We start from the raw sequence: 23,835 nt of genomic DNA, 5'->3' as shown, positions 1-23,835 counted from the left end.
TCTTGTTGTCTTGTTGTGTTGCCTTGTTCATGTTGGCAACAAGCCTGTCTTGAAATTTTGTATTCTTTTTGTTTTGCTGTTCTTAGTGTCCTATTGTCTTAATTGTTTGTGTAGTTTTTAGTTTTCCAAGACCCTCAACATTTCATCCCTTTCATCGATGCAAAGCAGGTCCCGCTGATTGCTCGCAGTCCAAAAGTCAATTTAAAATGCTAAAAACCCTTTTCGCCAATCCGCGTAGCCGCGAGTGAACTCAATCAGAACTTCCAGCATCCAAGCAAAAGTTTTCGTAGCTGAACTATTACGACATTCCTCCTCGCGTTCTCCCCTTCGAAATCCCGGTTTAATCAAATTATGCATAATTACAATCAGACCAGGGCGAGACAAACCCGTGTGGCCACTAGTTTAACCCTTTGCTGGGAGCGCGTGCTGGAGATTGTTCAATTTAATTGTTTCGTCGACGTCGCCGATTCTTGAGTGGAAATCAATTTTTAATTAAATTCACCGAAATACCCCTTCCGGCAAAGACAGCTCGATTGTTGGTTTGGCTCTTGGTCCGATTACCATTTTAACGAGAAAGTAATCTTTTAAGGACCAGCTCTCTCTCTCTCAAGGTTGTAAGCCATCCTCTGACCTCAGCGCTGGAGTGAGTCCTCAAGTCATTGTGTGCCGGGGTTTAAAAATACATGTAAACATCTCTAAAAGGTATTCACTTCCCGGTAGATGATACTACTGAAGCAGCAGCGAATGAATGAGATTCCGATCGTGACTCGTGACCGGCATTCGGAAGCTCATTTGGATGTGTACTGTTAAAAAAATATATTTATTTTCACAATAGTTCTAATTGGACATTAAAAATGATTCTTACACAAAACTACATGTAAAATTTTGCATGAATTTACATTACTTCAGTGTTCAATGCAGAAGATTTGAATTTTTCACTGCCAATCAAATGCGATTTCACCCAACAAGTAATTGAACGGGCGATGCATCCGTGGAAATGCAAATAAGCTTAGAATAAACGATGACGACCCGGCTGTGACAGGTGACAACCGGTCATTGATTCCGGTTGAGGTGAGTGTAAACATCGGCAAACAGGCAGAATGAATGAATCGCTTATTTGCAGGATGATTACGGCATCCACTGGGCTGTGGAAGTCAACGCAACGATTTCAACTTCGCTAGTCGGTGATAGATGGTGCTTAATGAAAGTCAGCTACTTGCATGCAAGTAACTTTTCATCAATTCAACTAAACTTGTGTGCAAATCTGTTGTGCGTTGGACCTAGAGAGCCTGGATCTTATTAGAGAACGGACATCTCAAACCAAAAGTACCAATCGAAGCACGAGAACTGTCAAACGGAGGTACCAATCGAGCATAACACAAAGGATTTTGCTCGATTGGTACCTCCGTTTGACAGTTCTCGTGCTTCGATTGGTACTTTTGGTTTGAGATGTCCGTTCTCTAATAAGATCCAGGCTCTCTAGTTGGACCCGATCTGAGGTCAAACGACTTGCAAGCAAGTTATTATTTATTCACTAGCGACATCTTCGAACGACTAGCTAAACTAGTTATAACTCAGATTGACAAAATTCTTGAAAATGTCCTCCACCAATTCAGCATTGAGACTGTGATGGTCTCTTTCCTGGTACTTACATCCGTCATCGTGCCGTACTCGGTCTTCATGCTGGATATCCCAAAGAAAGAAAAACACTATTCAATTACAGCGGGTTATCCGTTTCCTTGGGCAGCCTCTTTTTCATCGAGCCCCCAGCGCAACAAAAAATAAATGGAACACACTACCACGCAAGATAGATCACAAGCAATTCTTACCTGAAACGAGAAAGAGAGAGAGAGAGAAAAAAAAGGTTAGAAATTGAAGCTTATCCATCGCTAGCGCGTCACCCCGAACGGGGAAACCGTACAAATGTCTTCCAATTTTCGTACGGTTTTGGTCGGAAGTCGTCGGAAAAGCAGCGGCTACCAGGAAGTCGCGCTCGAAATAAATCAGCTTCCTTTGCTGGGAAATCGTGGGTGGCCGAAGGAGGCAAAGTATTACAAATGGAGCGCAAAAGTGCAGTTTATTGGACCCGGAGGAGCATCAAAAATGCAAGTATATGTTATGCAAATGGTATAAATTATGGATAATAAATGTACATATAAAGGAATGGCGGAGCGGGGGAAGGGGGCGGATATGCGATCCATCCGGTTGCAGCAATGTTGGGGCAAAAGGAAAAAAAACTGCAGGGCAAAAGCTTGTCAGAGTCGAGCTGAAGGTTTTAAAATATTCAAATCAGTGAGAACGGTAACATTTATATTATTTCCAAACGGTGAGCATGACCCGCCCCGGAGGAGGGAGATTGATGTGCAGCCGGGAAGAAATGGCTCAAGTCAAGCGAAGTGCGCTGCAGTCCCAGGATTAAGAAGCACCACTCTCAGCGTGCAGAGTGAGGTGGAAATGAAGAAAAATTCAGGGAAAACCTGCTGCTGCTTGTTGCTTTTCCCGACGGATGAACGTGTCTGCTCCGGTGGGTACATTACAGTTCAATAGTTATGTTGGGCGAAATTTTACAATTTTCTTTTTGCCGGGCAGCTTTCTGCTTTTGACAGACAGTCAAGTTGCATGTGGGGTGAAGGCAGGGAAGATGGTGTCAGGAAGATTAAAGTTTAAAATTCCAGCTGCAACAGATGTGTTGCAGAAAGTGACAATGCGATTTAATGAACACTGAATGATCGGTTTAATACTTACACTATGAGAGCGTTTAGTTCTAGTGGGTTCGTTTTAGTGGTGGGCAAAACCGCTCATTTCTGTGAGCCGCTCATTTTCGTTCGCTCATTTAAATGAGCGGCTCTTTTGAACGGCTCATCCGCTCATTTCGCTCAAAGTCAGAAAGTAGACTGAAATGACCAATGGAGTGTCCATGAGTGTCACGCTTCGTATGATTTTTGTTGATTGATAATTAAAAAAATATATGTTTTCATCGCACTTATTCTGAACAGATTGGAGAACGCCATAAAACATAGTAAATCGTCGATTTGATTTATCCTTTTTTGGAAAGCATTTCAAATATAAACGTTTTATATGACAACAACAAGAAAAACATTGATCTCTGAAATCCACAAATATCGAAAACTTTTTTCATAGAGAGGTAAACAAAGTTTGTTTGTTTAACAAACTTGAGTTTTCTTCAAAAGTGAATATTTTCAACCAAATTATTGCTTTCAATCGTTAAAAGTTATGAAAAGTAAGCTGAATTATCGTTTTGATAATTATCTTTCCATTATTTTGTGAAACAATAGATTTAAGTTGGTGTTCAGTAACAGGCATATTTGAGGTAGCCTTTTGCTGCACTTGATAAAATAGTCTTGAAATGCAGTTTTTTGTTTAATAAGAACAACTTTTATTAATGACAGCAAATGAAGGATCAAAACAAGCGTTAAAAAAGGATATCAGAAAAAAATGTATTAAGAAAACTATTGAACAGTTACCACAAAAGAGTACCAAGTTTGTGTGATGTGCTGTGGTAAATTACATTTTAAATCATAAACGGTCCAATACATGGATTAAAACCGCAAACTAGCATACGAACTATGTTCGAATGCGTGTAACAACTTCATGTACATAACATTTGAGAAATGTATCGATATTTTCATAATGAGATCATGCAACATCGGGCGACAGTCAGCTGATTCAAAATCACAGGCGCCCCGACACGGGCTAGCAACAAGCATAAAGTGCGCCATAATGTTGGGACATGAGGCGACCGGTGAGAACCTAGTTCCCCCTCTTTTCTCCACAGCACCGTCACAGCCAGCACGTGGAAGAACGAACCGAACGAGAGCGAATGAGTGAGAACGAATGAGCGAGAGCGAAATAACGAAAGAGTGAACGAAAACGACGCCGTTCGACGACGTCGACGACGGCGCGAGCGACGCTAATCAAGCGTTCCGTTCGTTCTTTCCGTTCATTCGCTCTCGCTCATTAGCTCTCGTTCGGTTCGTTCTTCGACTCGCTCTTTGATTTGACGGTTCTTTGAAAAGAACCGGTTCACAAAATGAACCGCCGCTCATTTTTTCTGAGCGGTCGCTCATTCGTTCTTTAGCTTGAGCCGGTTCATAAGAACGGTTCGCTCAAATAAGCCCATCTCTAGTTCGTTTTAAAAATTTACATTCCTATGCCGAAATGATTTTCATAAAAAATGGGATATAGAAGGGGAATTTCTCGTATGTTTGGCAGGTTAAGAACTCGCTCCTAACTCCATCCAATTTGCTGATTTTCACTATTCAATCAACTTATTTTGTAAAACTGTTCAAAGAAACTTGATTGCTCACTTCCTATTGAGCTATTTATCCTATTGAGCTAATTTCAGTTGAAAACGCTTTTTGCCTTCCTCACCTTACTGAGGCAAGGTTATAAAATCACTCGAAAAATGAACTTCTTAAATACACCTCTCAGATATACCTTCACGTATACCTATCGACTCAAAATCAAATTCTGAACAAATGTCTGTGGGGATGTGTGTAGAAATGATTTTTTTCCACACTAATATCTCAGAACTGACTAAACCGATTTTGGACGGATCCGCCTTATTCTGTTCCTTTTGGGGTCCCCTAAGACCCTATCAAATTTTATTCTGTTTAGTGAAGTACTCTTAATGTTATGCCATGAAAAAAATTGTTTGAAGCTACTAAAACCGGGTGATTTTTGTCTAACCTCAAAGTCGGCCATATTGTTGCCATATTGTTTAAGCAGTGTCTGCGTCTCTTATGGAAAAGGTCTGTATTAATTATGTTGCTGAATACATGATTTTGTCTCGACAAAGATTCACACGAACTTTTTACTGAAATTTACAACTCATAAGACATTGTTTACTAAGACTAGGGGGACAGCATGCAATTCCATCGTGCACCTAATGTTGGCATATCAGCACTTTTAAATTCAATTACAGTCCCCCCCCCCCCTGTCTCCTTTATTTTGGAGTTTTGGTTAAAAAAGAATTGAAAATTGCTGTTCTGGTAAAAACAATAATTATGAAAAAGAAATAAAAAGAATTAAAATAACTCTTAAATTAATTTGAAAATACAACCTAAAATACAACATGAATGAGAAGAGGCACCAACCACCTTAAGGTGGATTAAGTAACGTTTATGATCTGTAATCGAACATCGCATTATCGATTCCGCTTTATAAACAACGCCGTTTTTCAATCGATTCTCTTTCAATTTTCGAATTACATACCAACTCCAAAAATGTTTCAAATTGTTCCGATGCATTAGAAACTTACTAACGTTGCTTACTTAGACAAATTCTATCATTGCTAGAATATTTTGGCTTCTGTTTTTTATTTTTTTGTTCTTTGTGGACCATCCATAAACAACGTATTGTTTGATTTTGCTGAAACTTTGTGCGGGGCTTGGAAAAAATATTTTGAAAATTTTGGATTCAAGGCTAACATTTCAAAAGGATCAAAAATTTAATATGACGTCCATTTCAAATGTCAGAAAAAAAAGTTCTGTTTGTTGTTTCAGTTATTTTGCAATTTAAAATATTTTTTAACGAGCCTGAACACATTAAAATCGGATGATTCACTGGAGGAAATTTGATTTAACCCTCTACTGCCCAAATTGTTTTTTTCGAAAATATTCATTTTTCCCGTGTTCAGGAGGTCATTTTGAGCAACTTTTGTTCTACGAAAAACTTTACTTCTCTTGTTTTATGTTTTTCTTGTTTTATTTTGAAGTATTTTAATTTACATTTATCTTGTTTAATTTATGTTGGTTTTTGATAGTATTTGGCCTATTCTACCACTTAATATAATTACATTTTGCCTATCTAATTTTTTCACGTTTTAAGGCACTTTTTCATCATCATTTAAATTGCAAAAAATGCGTAGAGGCCTAGTCTGGGACACTACAAAAATTACTGAATACTTCATTTTACTGAAAATATAGTTAGTGTTGGTAAAAAACACAGCCAAAGTTGACCCCTAAAAAATTACATTTTTAAAAACATTGGCAAAGTCACATAAAACAAGTTAAACAACCCTGAAATTTTCTAAAATTTTAAAAGTTCTTCTTTCTAATGCTTTGTAAAGATCAAAATCGGTTGGAAAATTGATTTTTGGCGATTTTTTAGATCGAAGCCCATCTAAAGGCGGGGTAAGGTTGTAGCTGATAAGACTTCTATTTTCATAAAAAAAATTTGATGTTTTTTTAAAAGAAATGATTCAGATCAGATGTTTCAGAAAGAAACAGATCCTTAAACTGTGCCTGAAGTTTGAAATATATTTTAAGACAAATTTTTAAACAGTTTTCTGCTGAATAGATGCTTTAACGCAAACTCATAAAATGCATTTTACGAAAAAAAATTGGGAGAGGGTAATCGCTTTGTTATTCCGTGTTTTTTTTTATAGAAAAAAAAATCCCTCAATTTTAATTTGCATTTGAACCTTTTTAAATGGCTAAAAATCATGCCAACAGAATTTACATCAGTTTTTTGACTTCATCCAAATGTTTATATCTGACATTAAATCGCATTCACCTGCCAACATTCGTCAATCACCCCAACTTAAACTTGTAGCACTAAGTAATCCCCCTTTCGCTCCGTGACTCAAAATCTAATCCGGCCCGGCTAATTTTACCTTTACCTTTCACTCTCCCATGCATGCACTTTGACCGCGTTGATTACACGCTGTCATCAACCGGGTACCTTAACTTGGCCACTGAGTCACCACCGCCACCAAGTCCGAAACTCATCGTCGTCGTCGTCGTCGTCACACATGCTCGGACCATTAATCAGTCCGAGAGCATTTCTTGACGATCTGCCAGCACCAACAGCTGTTTGTAGTTTTGCAGTTCGAGCAAGCTTGTTCTGGTGACGACTTCTACTGGGACTTGTTGCTGGCGGAGTTCGTTCGTCACACGAGAATGGCGTTCTTAAATTTAATATCTGCACCTTCTTTGGAGGTGGCGTCGTTGGTTTGTTTTGTTTGCCTAGCGTTCCACGGGGGATTAAATCGCTATTCGATTAAGGCGCCGGGACGTGCCGGAATTCTTTCTCCCCGACCCTGAAATCGATGATGGTCACGTCGTCGACGGAAAGTTACCTTTGCCGTTCTGTGGAGAGGGTTGAAGTACGGAGGGGTTGAAGTTTTCTTTTTGCGCTCTGATAGTTTGCGCGACGACGACGGCGTACGTGAGATGGTTACCGGATTGCCCGGAATGTATGTCCTTTCTACACGAGTGTCCACTTGTGATCTGGATGCTGCTTGGCATCAAACCTCGAAAGAGACGCAAACAGAGTGGCACTTGAAATGGATTGAAAGTGTGTCTGAGAGTGGAGTTTGTGGAGAAGTTAGGTAAACGTTTTCGTTACGATTGTTGGGTTTTTGTTCCTTTGATGGTAAAGGTAATCTATAGACTTGAAAAATAATTAGAATCCTTAAAAACTGACTCCGATTACCACGTGAAAGGTGATAAATTTCCACACTCCCACGCCACCCACCAACGACAACAGCGCCGCGGGGCCAATTACACAAATCCATATTTAGAACCCAACTGTCACCGACATCGACGCTACGTTTGCCGCCCAAAGGTGAACATGTCTGTCACCGGCCAAGAAAAGACAGCAGCCGCCGTCGGCGGCGGGCGTCAATGTCTCAAATAGATGCGCCATCACCCCACTCCTTCCTCCCAAGTCGGAAAATGGTCCCTCCTGATTGACAGGAATTCGTGTGTGTGTGCCCGTGACACCCAAATAAAAACTAATTAACTCACACAACTTAATTCTCCAGAAACATGAAAAATAAATAGCGCTTCCAGCGGATCACTCCAACCGCGATTCGCCACCGTAAATCAAATTAACACCAATTTGCTTTTCTAGCCCCAACCCCCCACCACCCGGCACATCGCGTGTCATCATCACCTCGAACCTCCGGCTCTCCCCGTGCGCCAGCACGAAAGAGCCGATCGTGATCAAGTGATCATCATTAAAGATCGAGGAGCAGCGAATGTGCTTCTCCAGCAAGCTGAACTCGACATCGAACTAGATCTGGCCGGCGGTAAATCATTTGAACTTGGGCGGGGTGGCAAGGGGGAGGAATGCGAGATTTAATGGGCAAATTAATGATACATTTTGGGAAACAAATCGTTTTTAAATATTTTCTAATCAGGAAATCGTAATCCAACCTTACGAGCTACAACAAATTTATTTCAACTTATAAAAGTTTTGTCACACTCAAGTCTTGAAACTGTCAGGCTTGTCGCAGTCAACTCTTGTTGTAGTCAAGTCATGTCACTCAAATTTTGTCACTGTCAGACCTTGCAAAAATCAGGTTTTTAACAGTCAAGTCCGTTTCAGTTTGTGTTACATGCTTGTTATATTAGATTTTTGCATTTTAAGCTAGTCATGGCATTTTAAGTGCAGTAATTGTGAAGGCAAATTTTCAATTAATCAAAGTCAACTTCCAATTACTTTCTTACAACACTTACCCAACAATCATAACTCGGAGCGTTTTTCCACGCATCCTTTCACCCTTCAGGATTTTTTGAAACATTAGCTCTCAGAATTCTCTCTGCGCTAAACAAAACACGGTAGGGCTGACCGCTTTAATTTTTGTCATGCATTTTCGCTAGATTTAAGTCATATTTACAACAAAAGTGCTTTTGGGCGTAATCTGACCCCAAGACTTGCGGCACGCTTCCATCGGACTGGCTGCGCCTGTGTTAGATTTGATTTACGATTAAACGTTCTCTTTGAAAATCTAGCAACACTGTTAAAAGTTATGGGTACTCAAGTGAAGTTTACAGAAAATGGCAAAGTCAAATGTCATGAATTAGAATGCCAACTGTTGTTATGTAAATCATTGTCAAGGTATAATTAGTGATTTGGCATTCCGAATGCTTGAAATTTTGAGCACTTGTGTTAAATCTATAGAACACTTGAAGTTTACTTAAAAACGAAACTATTGGCACTACGCCCCCCGGGGCATGGCCTTCCTCTAACGTGGGATTTCTGCTCCAGCGCCTCTGACGAGACAGGAGAAACCGGGACCGACGTTTTACTTCACCATCCGATAGAAGCTCAGTGGATAAGGCGGGAATCGAACCCGCGTCTCATAGCATCATCGGGATCGGCAGCCGAAGCCGCTACCCCTGCGCCACGAGACCCACTTATAACTTGTAATTTGAATTAAATTGACAGCCGAAATAATGTTTTTCATATCTTTCAGGATAGGTAATTGGGTACTAAAGCCCTATGTCAATTTTTAAGTACAACGGTAAAAAACACGATTAAAAACCATTTCTCGTCACTTTTTTTCATTTTAATGCAAAATTTTTTTTTGACAGGACAACATTTTTTCGATGGATCAACTACGGTCCCCTTGGAACGAGCTGTCAAGTAGGAGCTTTTCTGTCAAGAAGGACCGCGAGGTTAATTTTCCAAAATTGATTTAAAAATCCATTTTAAACACTTTGTGGTCGTACAAAGGGTCATTGTACTCAGAAAAATAAGCTATATCGCTGTAAACAATAATATCAGCAATCTAAGCTTCATTTTAGGACCCAATTATCCAGGGATTGGAAACTCGGGACGTGGAACTGCAGGTCTCTCAACTTCGATGGGAGCGACCGCATTCTTCACAACGAATTTCGGGTCCGCGGTCTCGAAGTCGTGGCGCTGCAGGAGTTGTGCTGGACGGGGAAGGACCACCGAGAGCTCGGTGGGTATACTATGTATTGGAGCGGCGGCGATACACACGAGCTGGGGACAGCTTTCATCGTGCTGGGTGAAATGGCGAAGCGCGTGATTGGGTGGTGGCCAGTCAACGACAGAATGTGCCGGTTGAGAATCAAGGGCCGATTCTTCAACCTGAGCATCATCAACGTGCACAGCCCACACATGGGAAGCGACGCCGATGACAAGGACGCTTTCTACGAGCTTCTTGACCGCCAGTACAGGAAGTGTCCAAACACGACGTCAAGATTGTCATCGGCGACTTGAACGCTCAAGTTGGCCAGGAGGAGGAGTTTAAACCGGTTATTGGGAGGTTCAGCGCCCACCAGCAGACGAACGAGAACGGCCTACGACTCATCGATTTCGCTACCTCCCGAAACATGGCCATACGTAGTACCTTCTTCCAGCACACCTCCCTATTCAAGTACACCTGGAGATCACCAAACGACACGGAGACGCAAATCGACCATGTTCTCATTGATGGTCGGCACTTCTCGGACATTATCGACGTCAGAACCTACCGTGGCGCGGACATCGACTCGGACCACTACCTGGTGGTGGCTAAGCTGCGCCAACGCCTGTCTGAGGTCAACAAGATCCGGTACCGTCGCCCGCAGCGGTATAATCTGGAGCGGCTCAAGGACCATGAGGTCGCTACCCAGTACGCGCGGGAACTCGAAGCTGCGTTGCCTGACGAGGGTGAGCTTGCCGAAGCCCCTCTGGAGGCCTGCTGGAGCCACATGGAAGCAGCCATCAACGCAGCGGCATCGAGCGCCATCGGGTACGTGGACCGAGTTCGACGGAACGGCTGGTTCGACGAGGAATGTCAGGCGATTTGGGACGAGAAGAAAGCAGCGCGGGACAAGTGGCTGCTGCACAACACCCGAGGGAACAAGGAGTCGTACAAACAGTTGCGAAGACAGCAAACCCATCTCTTTCGGGACAAGAAGCGCCGCCTGGAAGAGTTGGAGTGCCAGGACATGGAACAGCTGTATCGCTCCAACGAAACGCGTAAGTTCTACAAGAAACTCAGTCAATCCCGGACCGGCTTCATGCCGCGAGCCGAAATGTGCCGGGATAAGGACGGAGGCATCTTGACGGACGAGCGTGAGGTGATCGAAAGGTGGAAGCAGCACTTCGACGAGCACCTGAACGGCCCAGAGGCGGAGTACCAGGGCGACGGGGGAAACAACGTCAGCGGTATTGTGAACGGCGATGACGAGCCAGCACCCACGATGAGGGAGGTTAAGGATGCCATCAAGAAGCTGAAGAACAACAAAGCAGCGGGTAAGGATGGTATCGATGCTGAACTCATCAAGATGGGCCCGGACAAGCTGGCGGCCTGTCTACACCGGCTGATAGCCAAGCTCTGGGACACAGAACAGCTTCCGGAGGAGTGGAAAGAGGGAGTAATATGCCCGATCTACAAGAAGGGGGACAAGTTGGAATGTGAGAACTATCGAGCCATCACTATTCTCAAATGATGCTCAAATACAAAGATATGGTAAAAACAAGTCTTCCAACAGTGATTCTTATTCGATGGAATCGTATTGAAATGCTAAAATGTTTGAAGTAGAGCTTTTCAAACATCTGGGTACTTTTGATCAATCCCAACAAAAAATTAAAAAGTTGTTTTTTCGAGAGGCCATTTTTGGCCAAAAACGTACCTGAACTTTAGACAGCTGCTAAAATGACAGGATTTGTTCTAGGAACGAAATTTTTTCAGCAAGGTCATCTTAAGGAGTCCCTTGCACAACCCTTTTAACAGAATTCAGTTTCATTGAGAAGTACCTGAGAAATGGTAAAATCCGTAAAAAAATACTTTGACCCAATCTCACCCACCAGACCCAATGTCACCCCCACTGACGGTATTTATGAATTTAAAAAACCATTTTTGCATGGATAGCTGGCAATTTTGTGTAGAAAAATATGGACAAAGTGATGATGCACTTGACTTGACACTTATTTGAGCATACACAGAAAAAAAGTTTAATTTTGGAATGTTGAAAATTTGGTAGGTTTAATATTACTTCTTTTTTGAGTAATATTACATAAAAAATGTGTAAAAATGCAATCCTGATGAATATTCATCAAAAACTGATAAAAATTCATAATTTTCTGGGGTAAAATTAATCATTTTTTTGACGCTAAAAATTCACCATTTCCTGATAAATATTACCATCATTTTTTTTCTGTGTACGGCCATCCAGAAAAAATATGTTTGAAAAACAAAACATGTTTAACGGTGCACATCAACCAGAGCTTTTGCACCAAGATTTTTGTTACAGGTATTTTATTATCTTCAAAACTACGGGAACTATCTATATGATTTTTTATTCATCCCCTAAAATACGATCTTCTAAGTGATTTACAATAAAATTTGTATATTTTTACAATCAGATTCACAGATAAAAAAATGAAAAAAAAATGATGGTAATATTCATCAGGAAATGGTGACAGATTTTGTGGCAAAAAGAATGATAAATTTTACCCCAGAAAATGATGAATTTTCATCAGTTTTTGATGAATATTCATCAGGTTCATATTTTTACACATTTTTTATGTAATATTACTCAAAAAAAGAGGTAATATAAAAACCTACCAAATTTTCAACATTCCAAAATTCAACTTTTTTTTCTGTGTAATCATAAAGTTTGATGATCTGTAAGTAAGTGGCCTCAACTTATATTTTACTTTACTTTTATTTATTTATTTTTTTTGAATTTTTCTAAATAAATTTCCCCTTTTCCCACCTTAAATCGTTCTTTTTTTTAGGCATATTCTACCTCTTTGTTGACCTGGATAAAAAATCGATTTCCAGGATAACGAAAAAAGGTAAAAGAAAAAAAAATCGACAGCATCTCATAAAAATAAACCGTCCCTATTATCGTAAAGCTTGATGATCATTACGGTGCGTGTATTTTTGTTTGTTATTTTCAATTGCAAAATCCCTAACACTAATAGAACGGGGGAGGGCGGCGAAATGGTTATGTTTTGTTATGAATTTGCAACGAGTATTGACGTTTGGATTCAGCAAACAGGTTTCGTGCTTTTTTGTTCAGTTCAGTTTTGAATTCTTTCAAGTGATATTTAAAAAAACAAGTAATATCATGCCATCAAATTTCTCCACATAAAGTAACAGTTTGAAGAAGAAAAATTCTCTGGCAACAGCTGACTTCAAACTTATCTAATATTCCTTTTCCCTCCAAATGTTCTCTACGTCTGGAAAATGACTTGTGGGGAAGGGAAATTCGTAACCAAAGACGACGAAATCTCAGAGAGAGAGGAAAACTTTTGCGCGGGAGAATAAATTAATTAGCTAAGTGAATTTACGCTTTCCACTCGATTAATCGGTGCGGGTAATTAATTGGAATTTATTAGTATTGTTTTAGCGGCCGTGGCAGGAATATGAAGGATGTGACGGAGGAGGTGAACGAAAATTGGTGAGTATCGAAGTTTATTTACGCAAATTGGGGGTAAATTGAATCCACGATAGTGGTTTGTTGGAAGTTTAAATTGAAAAATTAAAAGGCAAAAAAATGTTTCTTTGTACTATTTTTTGTGGTAATTGAAAGCATTCAGGCTTGATATCTATTTGAGAAAAATTAACTTACACAAAACCAAAATTCCAAATTTAGTCTCCACGTACGCGGACAAAAATAAATAATTGTCTAGCGTGAATTCCCCCACAATTCTGGCGCGAGTCGCATTGTGTCAAATCACACCCAAAAATTTCCCAAACAAGCGTGGGCGGTCTCCCCTCCCACCATCAGCCTCTCGTGGTTTGTTTACATTTTTTCCCTCCACAATACCTCCCCCGTAGTTTTCCACCCCTCGGCTAAATTAAAGAAAAATTATCGCTACGTGTGTTCGTGTGGGTGTGTGGAAATTGTACCAGCAAAACGGAAAACCCCGCAAAAGCTGACAGCTTAATACATGTGGGACATGTTCTGGGGTGTGAGGAAAATTGAAAGTTGGTTCGGAAAGAAAACGGAGAAAAAGAGAAAATGAAAAACAATTAGAAGTTTGCTAAAGAAGCGAAAAAGAAGAACAGACAACGCAGATTCTAAAGTGAAAAATAGTGTCCAATTATTGTTTGCCGTCGGTGTTGCTGCGATGAACTCAAAGTCAGAACTCGAAGCAAGAGAAGGAAAACGAAAAGAAAAAGTTAAAAGCACTGCAAATCTGTTATCTCAACGTAATGAAAATCGTGTTCAGATTACCACCTAAAAGAGGATAGGTGCACCGTGAAGTCGAATTGGTCACTTATTTTTATTGATAAGATAGCTAATTCACTTCACTTGTTTCGTTAGTTTAAGATTTAAAAATGTAAATTTAAGCTAACTTTTTAGTGCTTGCTATAACTCTAGCATGAAAATAAAAATAAATTGTCTAAGGCCAAATGGAACATAAATATTCCATAATATTTATGTATTCAGTATGTCTCCGAAATCAGGTTCTAAATCATAAATTTCCTTTAAGAAAACGTTATTGTAAAGAGCAGAAAATTTCACAGAAGATTAAATTTTGATGTTAAAATTCGGTTAGGGACCATCCATAAACCACGTGGACACTTTTTTGGAAATCTCGAAGAAATCTGCTCCCTTAATAGTTTCCGAAATATCGTCAGTTGAAAATTGCAATCTAATTATGTAGGCAACACTTCATTTTCATCGATTCAAATTCTCTGTGAAAAAAATCTGAGAATTGTCCGATTTTCAAAACTCCAGAGAGAAAATTATAAGAAATTTTGGATGGTTTTCAAAATATTTTTTAGGGGTGCTTTTCTTTCTGGAATTAACTTTTAAACTTTAAAAATATAGAAAATTGAAAATTTTTACCTGAAAGTAGCACTTTATTTAAAAAAAATCAAGTGCTTTTCGATAGCAAATTCGATTTGCTATGGAGCAGTTCTCTCAGATTTCGGACATTCGATATTTTTTTTTGTATTTTTTAATCCGACTGAAACTTTTTTGGTGCCTTCGGTATGCCCAAAGAAGCCATTTTGCATCATTAGTTTGTCCATATAATTTTCCATACAAATTTGGCAGCTGGCCATACAAAAATGATGTATGAAAATTCTAAATCTGTATCTTTTGAAGGAATTTTTTGATCGATTTGGTGTCTTCGGCAAAGTTGTAGGTATGGATATGGACTACACTGGTAAAAAATGATACACGGTAAAAAAAAATTTGGTGATTTTTTATTTAATTTTTTGTCACTAAAACTTGATTTGCAAAAAAACACTATTTTTTTTCATATGTTTTAGAGGACATCAAATGCCAACTTTTCAGAAATATCCAGGTTGTGCAAAAAATCTTTGAGAGAGTTATAAATTTTTGAATCAATACTGATTTTTTCAAAAAATCGAAAAATTGGTCACAAAAAAAGTACGCCCTTTTAAAATGTTAGTCTCGGTTAAAAATTTTGAAAATATTTTTTTCGAAAAGATCGGAAAATTTCACGAATGTTTCATATTTTAACATTGAAAATCGGACCATAAGTTGCTGAGATATCGACATTACAAAATTGTGTGTTGTTTTGGTGGGACTTAGAAAACAACAATTTTCCGGTTTTAAAACCTTTGCATGGCAATATCTCAGCAACTAAGGGTCGTATCAACAAAGTTCAAAAATGCAAAATATAGAGAATTTCCTCAGCTTTTCAAAAAGATTTTTTTCAAAGGTGAGCAAACATGTGCACTAATTAAAAAAAATGAAAAACTGCGACTATTTTCAAAAAAGTCACCTAAAAATAGAATTAACTTGAAAACGGTGTACTTTATCAAAAAATCAACGAAGTACTTTTTGATTGCAAATTTTATTTTACATCGAATAATGAAGTTGAAACATTTTTGCAACCAACTTTTCGATTTTTTTAAATTCAGTTTTGATTCAAAAATTCATAACTCGCACAAAGATTTTTTGCACAACCTGGAAATTTCTGAAAAGTTGGCATTTGATGTCCTCTAAAACATATCAAAAAATAAAAAAAATAAAAATAGTTTTTTTTTTGCAAATCAAGCTTTTGGGACAAAAAGTTAAAATAAAAATCGCCAAATTTTTTTACCGTGTATAAATTTCTTTCAGTATAGTCCATATCCATACCTACAACTTTGCCGAAGACACCAAATCGATCAAAAAATTCCTTCAAAAGATACAGGTTTTTGAATTTTCATACATCATTTTTGTATGGCCAGTTGCCAAATTTGTATGGAAAATTATATGGACAAACTAATGATGCAAAATGGCTTCTTTGGGCATACCGAAGGCACCAAAAAAGTTTCAGTCGGATTAAAAAATACAATAATCAAAATTTGAGAAAAAAGACCGATTTCGTAGAGAATTGCTCTTTGCTTTTTTCATCATTTTTATCCAGATTTTCGATATTTTCCAAAGTTAACAAAATGGGATTTTTTCCGTGTACCTAAAATTTTTTTCCTAAAAAGTCCTACAACTTTGCCGAAGACACCAAATCGATCAGAAAGTCCTTTCTAAAGATTGACATAGGATAATGTATGGACTAAGTTCATCCAATTATAAAAACACAAAGAAAAGTTGATTTGCGAAATCTTGGCGAACATTTTGTTACAAAATTTCAAATATTAGCTAAATATTAAAGTTTATGTTTTCTAACGAAAAAAAAAAAATAGAAAAAAACGACAAGGCATAGTCTAAATTTTATTGAATAAAAGATGCTTTATATTTTTTTTTGCAATTCCGTCGTTAAACTACTTACTTTTCCTGTCATTCTTGAACGACGAAATAGCCTACTTTTCTGTACCAAAAATAACAAAATCGAATAGCAACACTTTTCAAAATAAATGCTGAAAAGTTCTACTTTTCAGCACTCAAATGGGTGCTGAAAAGTTGAACTTTTCAGCACTTGTTTCGAAAAGTAACACTTTTCAGCATTTTTTTGATTTAAACGATTTATTGACGAAATACATGAAAATTTTACTTAAAATTGTACTTAATGGGTGTTTTCGGAATTGCAAAAAATGTTGTATGGAACTCGTTGCAAAACTTGATTTTTTCAGCACTCTTCGTATTCATCGAACTCGGTGAACCTCGTTGGATAAATGTACGACTCGTGCTGAAAAAATCCTCTTTTTGCAACTTGTTGCATAAACTATTTTAAATTCAAAACCCAATAAACCCCCTTCTTTCCTTGAGGTCCTCCTCCTCTTTGAGGACAATTTTTTGAACAACAAATGTATAGAGCATGACCAACTAAGAGTTTATAAACATGTTTTGAGTTTATTTAATTTAACTGTTTATCGATGTATTTGATTATTTTTTGATCTTTTCCATTTTTGTTTTCAGTAAATTGCTTTTTTGTTTCTTTTCATGTTGAACTTAGAAATTCATTTATAAATTTAACAAATAATTTTGTTTTACTATTTTTAAACTTCACATATTTTCACGTTACGTTTGTTTAACTTGGTAAAAGCTTAAGATCGAATATTAAATCGCTAATAAATTTTTAATTAGTTTTTAAATGCAAAATTATTGTTCGATCGAAAACATTTGTTTTTTTTTTACATTTTATTTACAACAAACTTCAACTTAACAGTGTAGCACTCATTTATTGCCTGTCAGCTTGGCCATGCTGAGTACCTTTATTTTGCACTGCGACAAAAAAATGGTGGCAGACAGCTCGGCCAGAAGAGGAGGCGCATTTCAAGTCGAAATTGGTTTGGGGCAGGTGCTTCCTCTCCTCCTTCATATCGCCGCAGAAGAAAGCAAAAATGAGCTCGGCAAAAACCAAACAAACCAAAGCGCAACAATAATAATCATAACTATAGTAATGGGCAAAAAAATAAATTGTACCTCATTTTCTTAGATAAATTCATAAGCGTTTTCCCAGCTCCAGCTCCAGCCAGATTCCATTTTCCCTCCTCCCATGGAGACAAAAACCTCATTTTAGCTGTTGAATGTAATTTTATGCTACTCCAGGGTACTAAAGCTGGAAAGGAAAAAAAAGAGGGGGAAGGGGAGGACGGTTTGGCAAAAAGGCACCAAAGCGGGCGAAAACGGAGACATTATGATTGCAATTTCCTTCTGCGCCGTGTCTCCACGGAGTGGTTTTGTGTGTTTGAGGGTTGGCAGCGCCGGTTCCCGGCACTGGAAAATGGGAAACTCTCCAACGAGGATAGTTACACAAGGCAAGGCAAGGCTGATTATGTCCCCCCACTTGTTGGATGTTTTATGAGTGGAGAAGAACCGTGGATTGGGGGGATTGAAAATTTAAGCTGAAAATACTTGAATATTATTTATTACATTTTTTTCACTTTACAAAAACTGACTCAATCTGGCATCACTGCACGGTACAATTTCCCACAATCCCTCGACTAGTTGCAATCGAGCACACAAACACACACCCTCACACCTTAACAATAGTTTTTCCACGCCACATATGCGGCCTCCCCCGTGCTCAATCGAGCCTACATTTGGGGGCAGGTATACCGAAGGAGAAAGACAGGAAAAAAAGACCCGCCACTGCGGCCGATGATAAACGTTTCATTTTGCTGCCACTTGCCGTGTATCACACATACAATCTGTACACACACACACACACACACACAGTGGAACAAAAGCAGCAACAGGCTTTCCACAGTGCTAATATAATAGAGCGACCCCCTCTCCACCGGAGTTGCATCGTTGAAAGCAACAGGAGAAAAAAAGGGGACCGCCGCAAAGTAGGCAACAGGCGTTCCAAAGAAACGCTCGTTAGTCGTTTGGAGCAGCACGCGGCGGCCCGGAAGAGCACGTCGCAAAACTGATAGGAAGTACACGGTGGTGTGTCCGCCCGGCACCCAAGACACGAACGAAACTTCCTTTGTGAATTGCCACAGTTTAAAGGATTACTGCGGGGATTCTCTTGGAAAAAAATAGTATTTTAAAAAAAATGTGATGTCATAATACACATTACACAGTTTTTTAAACACAAAAATATAAATTTGGAATTAAAAACAAATTTAATGTAATTTTTTTCAATATTAATTAAATTTAAAATAAATATAAAAAAGTGTGGTAGGAATTGCATTTTTTTTCTTATTAAGGTTGGTCGCCTCGGAATAAAAACCTGTGAAAACCGTAAAAAAAACTTGGGAGTTATATATTAATCAGGAAAATGTCGAATATTCAATGGTATTCAATGTACATGCGGTTAAATTTTGATTTTAAATTCCCCAGCAGATTTTACATAAGAATCAATTTTTCAAATGTTAGGTGAATTGAAATCTATTGAGATAACGATTTTTTAAGCTTGCAGTTGCAGAATTTACCTATCACGCGAGATTGTCTACGCTCCATACAAAAAAGATTTGTTTTGTATTAAATTGTCCACAAGGGAGAGGGGGGATCTGAGATTTAAAAAAAAGTGTCCACGTGGTTTATGGATGGACCCTTACCATCATTGTTTTTTTTCTGTGTTATTATCCTATTTGAGATAGTTTTTTGGAAACAATTAACAGAAAATATGAAATAAGGGAACTATACCCTTTTTCAGCTTATTTCTATTATCGGCCTATCAGCACTTTGATCATGAATTACAGCTTTCATAAAGTGTTTTTGGCTGTTCCAAACCGGGATGACATTGAAAGATTTGAATTTATTTTAAGAATATTTTCCTACTGGAAAGATTTTCCTCAAGACTATTATTTTTAAAACATGCGCTGGGCTAGGCCACACAAGGTCCATGCAATATGAAAATGAAAAATTCTTATTTTGAATTCTGGGGTGACTTTGATAGTCATAATTTTTCTTATTAAAATAAGTTATAAAGTGTTCAAATTTTATGTTTACCTGAAATGTGCAATCAAAAATATGCTGATATAGTTTTTAAGAAAATAAATCGATGTTTATGTTTAGTTAACTTAATTTATAAGCTTTTCAACAAAATACATTTAAATTTAAGGTAAAATGATTAAAAAGTCGTAATTATTCCTGAAATTCGTTGAAACTAGTTTTGTTTATACAAATATCATATTATATTTAGCAATTCCAGCTCAAATCAGGAATTTTTCTGGTACTTTTGTACCCGACCCTCTCCGATTTCAATGAAAGTTTTTAGACATGTTATCCTAGGACTATATAAGCCATTTTTGTGTATATGGAGCCAATAGTACTCGAAAATAACATTTGAGAAGGGCGTAAGGTATTTAAATATTTTTGTATTTTGCAATTTAAAAATTACTGTGTCTCGAAGCCATTGCGTCGTATCAAAAAGTGGTCCAAGACAAACTTGTAGGAAATTGGATGGGCTTTCTGAAAAAAATACACTGAAACAAAAATACACGCCACTTCTATGAGATTTTTTGATTTTTTTTCGTTCAAAATTTTTGAGGAAATAGCCTAAGATGTTACCAAAAGACTGACGAAAAATGCAGGATGGTATGTCTCTCCTAAAAAAATACAAAAATCATTTACTAAAACTGTTTTTTTGAAAAGTGGTCTAAACGTCAAAATTTAAAAAAAAACCCATAGTGGGAATCGGTTCCCCAGACAATTTTACATAAAAGTCTCCATATTGACCATTGTCCTATGTCCAATCCTTGGGAAGATACAGCGGTTTTAAAAATAAAAATGATGAAAAAATGGGTTTTTTGGTGGTTTTTGGCAATTTCTATATGACAGACTTGGTTTTTCAGTCTCGTAAATATTTTTACCGGAAAGCTCGTCCAATTTCCCATAAGTTTGCCTTTGACAGCTTTTTGATTTGACTCGTTTTGATATTTACGTAAGCTAATTTATTATCCAGGTTTCTACCACACTGAAAAAAATATTCTCTTTTCAGTTATTAACAATGTAATTAAGCTTATAACTGTAAGCCCTTACATCCAATTGAAATGCTGTCAAAGGCAAACTTATGGGAAATTGGACGAGCTTTCCGGTAAAAATATTTACGAGACTGAAAAACCAAGTCTGTCATATAGAAATTGCCAAAAACCACCAAAAAACCCATTTTTTCATCATTTTTATTTTTAAAACCGCTGTATCTTCCCAAGGATTGGACATAGGACAATGGTCAATATGGAGACTTTTATGTAAAATTGTCTGGGGAACCGATTCCCACTATGGGTTTTTTTTTTAAATTTTGACGTTTAGACCACTTTTCAAAAAAACAGTTTTAGTAAATGATTTTTGTATTTTTTTAGGAGAGACATACCATCCTGCATTTTTCGTCAGTCTTTTGGTAACATCTTAGGCTATTTCCTCAAAAATTTTGAACGAAAAAAAATCGTGACAACACCTTTAAATTTAAGTTTTAGACTTAAAAATCAAAAAATCTCATAGAAGTGGCGTGTATTTTTGTTTCAGTGTATTTTTTTCAGAAAGCCCATCCAATTTCCTACAAGTTTGTCTTGGACCACTTTTTGATACGACGCAATGGCTTCGAGACACAGTAATTTTTAAATTGCAAAATACAAAAATATTTAAATACCTTACGCCCTTCTCAAATGTTATTTTCGAGTACTATTGGCTCCATATACACAAAAATGGCTTATATAGGCCTAGGATAACATGTCTAAAAACTTTCATTGAAATCGGAGAGGGTCGGGTACAAAAGTACCAGAAAAATTCCTGATTTGAGCTGGAATTGCTCTATTGCATTTCAAACTGAATTCAAAGCACGAATCAAAAGTTTTCACATTTTATATGAAATTTGTTCTACTGATAATGCATACAAAATTAAACTTATTTCACCTTCTCCTAGTGTAAAATTGTCCAGAGAATCCAAAAATGCATTCCGTTTTCCGATTTGAATTCATGTTTATTGTGAAAATCATGACACTTTGAGAATATTAAAATGATGCTATTTATCAACATTTTCTTTATTATTTAACTTATTAAACTTTTCGAAACTTTATGAAAACTTCTTCTAATAGTACTTTGAACACTTCTCTACCACGGTCGGTATGATTTTATACCATTCCGTACTTATTTAATTTCTAATCTTCATTTTGCGAAAAATTCTCGTGTCTGAGATTACAAAAAAGTGTCGACGTGGTTTATGGATGGTCCCAAATGAAAATGTTAGTCAACATCACAGTCAAAGATAACTACAAATGCTTAGTTATCATTGAATTTTAAAGTTCTTTTTGCAAAAGGGGAAATATGCCCATTTTAAGCCTAATAAGCGGTCGTGTTTGAATGATGCTGGATAATCTGGATTGTTCCTTGAAATTCACTAAAACCAAGTACACTAACGAGTAGAGCAACTTTTTGTGAAAACAATTCTGTTTATTTTCACTATTATTAAAAGTTATGCTATGCCTTTTACAAGCATTTAAAAAAAATATTTCAAAAATGCATTCTAATCAGTCGAGAGCATTGGGCCACGCCCATTTTCTATTTTCAGCTTAGTTCTTTTTTTCTTCCAGCGCTCTTTTGGGGCTGCTTAGTGCTACCAAAATTGATGAAATTTTAAGTGAACACTCACGAAAAGTAGCATTTATAGCGAAAGTTTCCTGGCAGCACTTGCTCACTCCAACAGGCGCTGCACCAGCATGTTGGTGGTGTTGGTGGCCACCCTTTGTTCTTTGATTGCCTTCGCTTCCCGCTCGGTTTTCTTCAGCTTTTGATTGGAATGGGTAGTCAAACGTCAAAAGACTTGGCGCGTTTGTTTTTTGGATGGCGCTTGCTATTTATTTACATGTTTCGGGATTATTTTTCAACTGAGTGACTAACTAATGTGCAAAAGAACATGTTGCCGGTAGTTGGAAGCAATTTTATATCTTAAGCGCTTTGAAATCGTTAGCGCAAGTGAAAAGCTACTGATGGCGACTTTCGTTAAGCAGTTAACCTCTGATTTTGCGTGTGGATGTGTGTGCCACCAAAATGATGAGAAATGGTCTAAATTTGCGTGCTTACTCAAGGCGGTGCTGTTGCTGGTAAGTTTATAGCCTAAATAGTATTTTTGGAGCTGTAATCGAGCATCATACTCTCCATATGACGAAGATAGGTGTTTGATTACAAAGGGTATATTTCCCCTACTTTTCCTGTCACTCTTGAACGACGAAACGACTGAAACTGAAATGGGTGCTCAACGGTTGAACTTTTCAGTACTGTATGATCTCGATACCCACAAGCAACTTGGTCCTGGAATCGAATTTGAGAGCTAGGTGAACAATTCGATCATCTTTTAGTCCGCAAATAAAACTCATGATATTTTTGATATTTACCAAAATTAGCATAGGCATAATCTGCCGATGCCAATTTGATAGAGAACAACTCTTCACCGTCAACAGATTGCTGGCCCGAAAGCCGAGGGGTCACGCGATGATTGAAATTGATGAGAAAAATTGGCTTCCCCCCCAAAGGTAGCGGAAAGTGCATCCAATCTGGCGATTGCACAAAAGAAACCTGAAAAGGCTTGACAGTCCATCTTATCACAACAAAAAACGACCCGCTTGAAGGACCCCTCTCGGTGTTCTTTCCACGGGACCACACATCCGGTAGGACCTGTTGAAACCGACCTGCCCCGGAGGACACACCAACTTCTTGTGGGTGGGCGTTTTTCGCCGACTTCTTTGTCGGGTTCGCCCTCAGTCAAGAAGTTTCAATTCTAGAAACGTAATTTATCTTGACCACCCCCCGACCTCCTCCGAACGGTTCTTTCCTTTCTTCAGCAAACCTCCCGCAAGAAAGTCAATTCTTCTTTGGTCAATTGTTGGCAAAAGAAAAGCCAGTTGAGGGTGGGGATGGTGAGAGCTAGGGGAAGTGGCGCTAAAAAGGAAATTTATTTAAACACCCCCGGGGAATGGCCACGGGTTGGTTCCGTTTGCTCATTTTCAATTTCCTCGGACTGACCAAGGAGGAGCCTTTTGTGTTCTACTACTGGAGGGAGTTGAAGATGGAGGGGGTTGAGATGGCGAACGCCTTCTACTTGTTGAAAACGAAGACTTATGGGCTGCAGTTTGGACAGATGGTTGCATTCGTCGTCGTCGTCGGTTGAACAAGTACCAGAGCGAGGACCTTCTCTGCCAGGACGACGGGTTGAAATGTGGGAGGATTTTTTTGAGCTAAGAAGATGAAGCGGCGTCAGAGGTGGAGGAAAAGTTATAGCCAGGATGATCACATGGCTGGACAATTAGTT

The 23,835-nt window shown here is 38.2% G+C and overlaps 1 protein-coding gene and 1 pseudogene across 1 annotated transcript in view; one reads left to right on the top strand and one right to left on the bottom strand.

Annotated features, from left to right (window-relative positions):
- LOC128092307 (uncharacterized) overlaps positions 1–23,835 on the bottom strand; it is a 169,691-nt gene that overhangs the window by 103,785 nt on the left and 42,071 nt on the right. Inside the window, exon 3 of the mRNA XM_052706208.1 lies at positions 1,653–1,829. Within this exon, the coding sequence (XP_052562168.1) occupies positions 1,653–1,682 (30 nt within the window). The 5' untranslated portion in view covers positions 1,683–1,829. The remainder of the gene's footprint in view (positions 1–1,652; positions 1,830–23,835) is intronic.
- LOC128092359 (uncharacterized) overlaps positions 9,790–23,835 on the top strand; it is a 60,677-nt pseudogene continuing 46,631 nt past the window's right edge.

Source organism: Culex pipiens, chromosome 1 (genome assembly GCF_016801865.2).
Source record: "Culex pipiens pallens isolate TS chromosome 1, TS_CPP_V2, whole genome shotgun sequence".
Lineage (NCBI taxonomy): Eukaryota > Metazoa > Arthropoda > Insecta > Diptera > Culicidae > Culex > Culex pipiens.
Note: the sequence above shows the minus strand (reverse complement) of the source record. Positions and strands in the feature narration are given on the sequence as shown.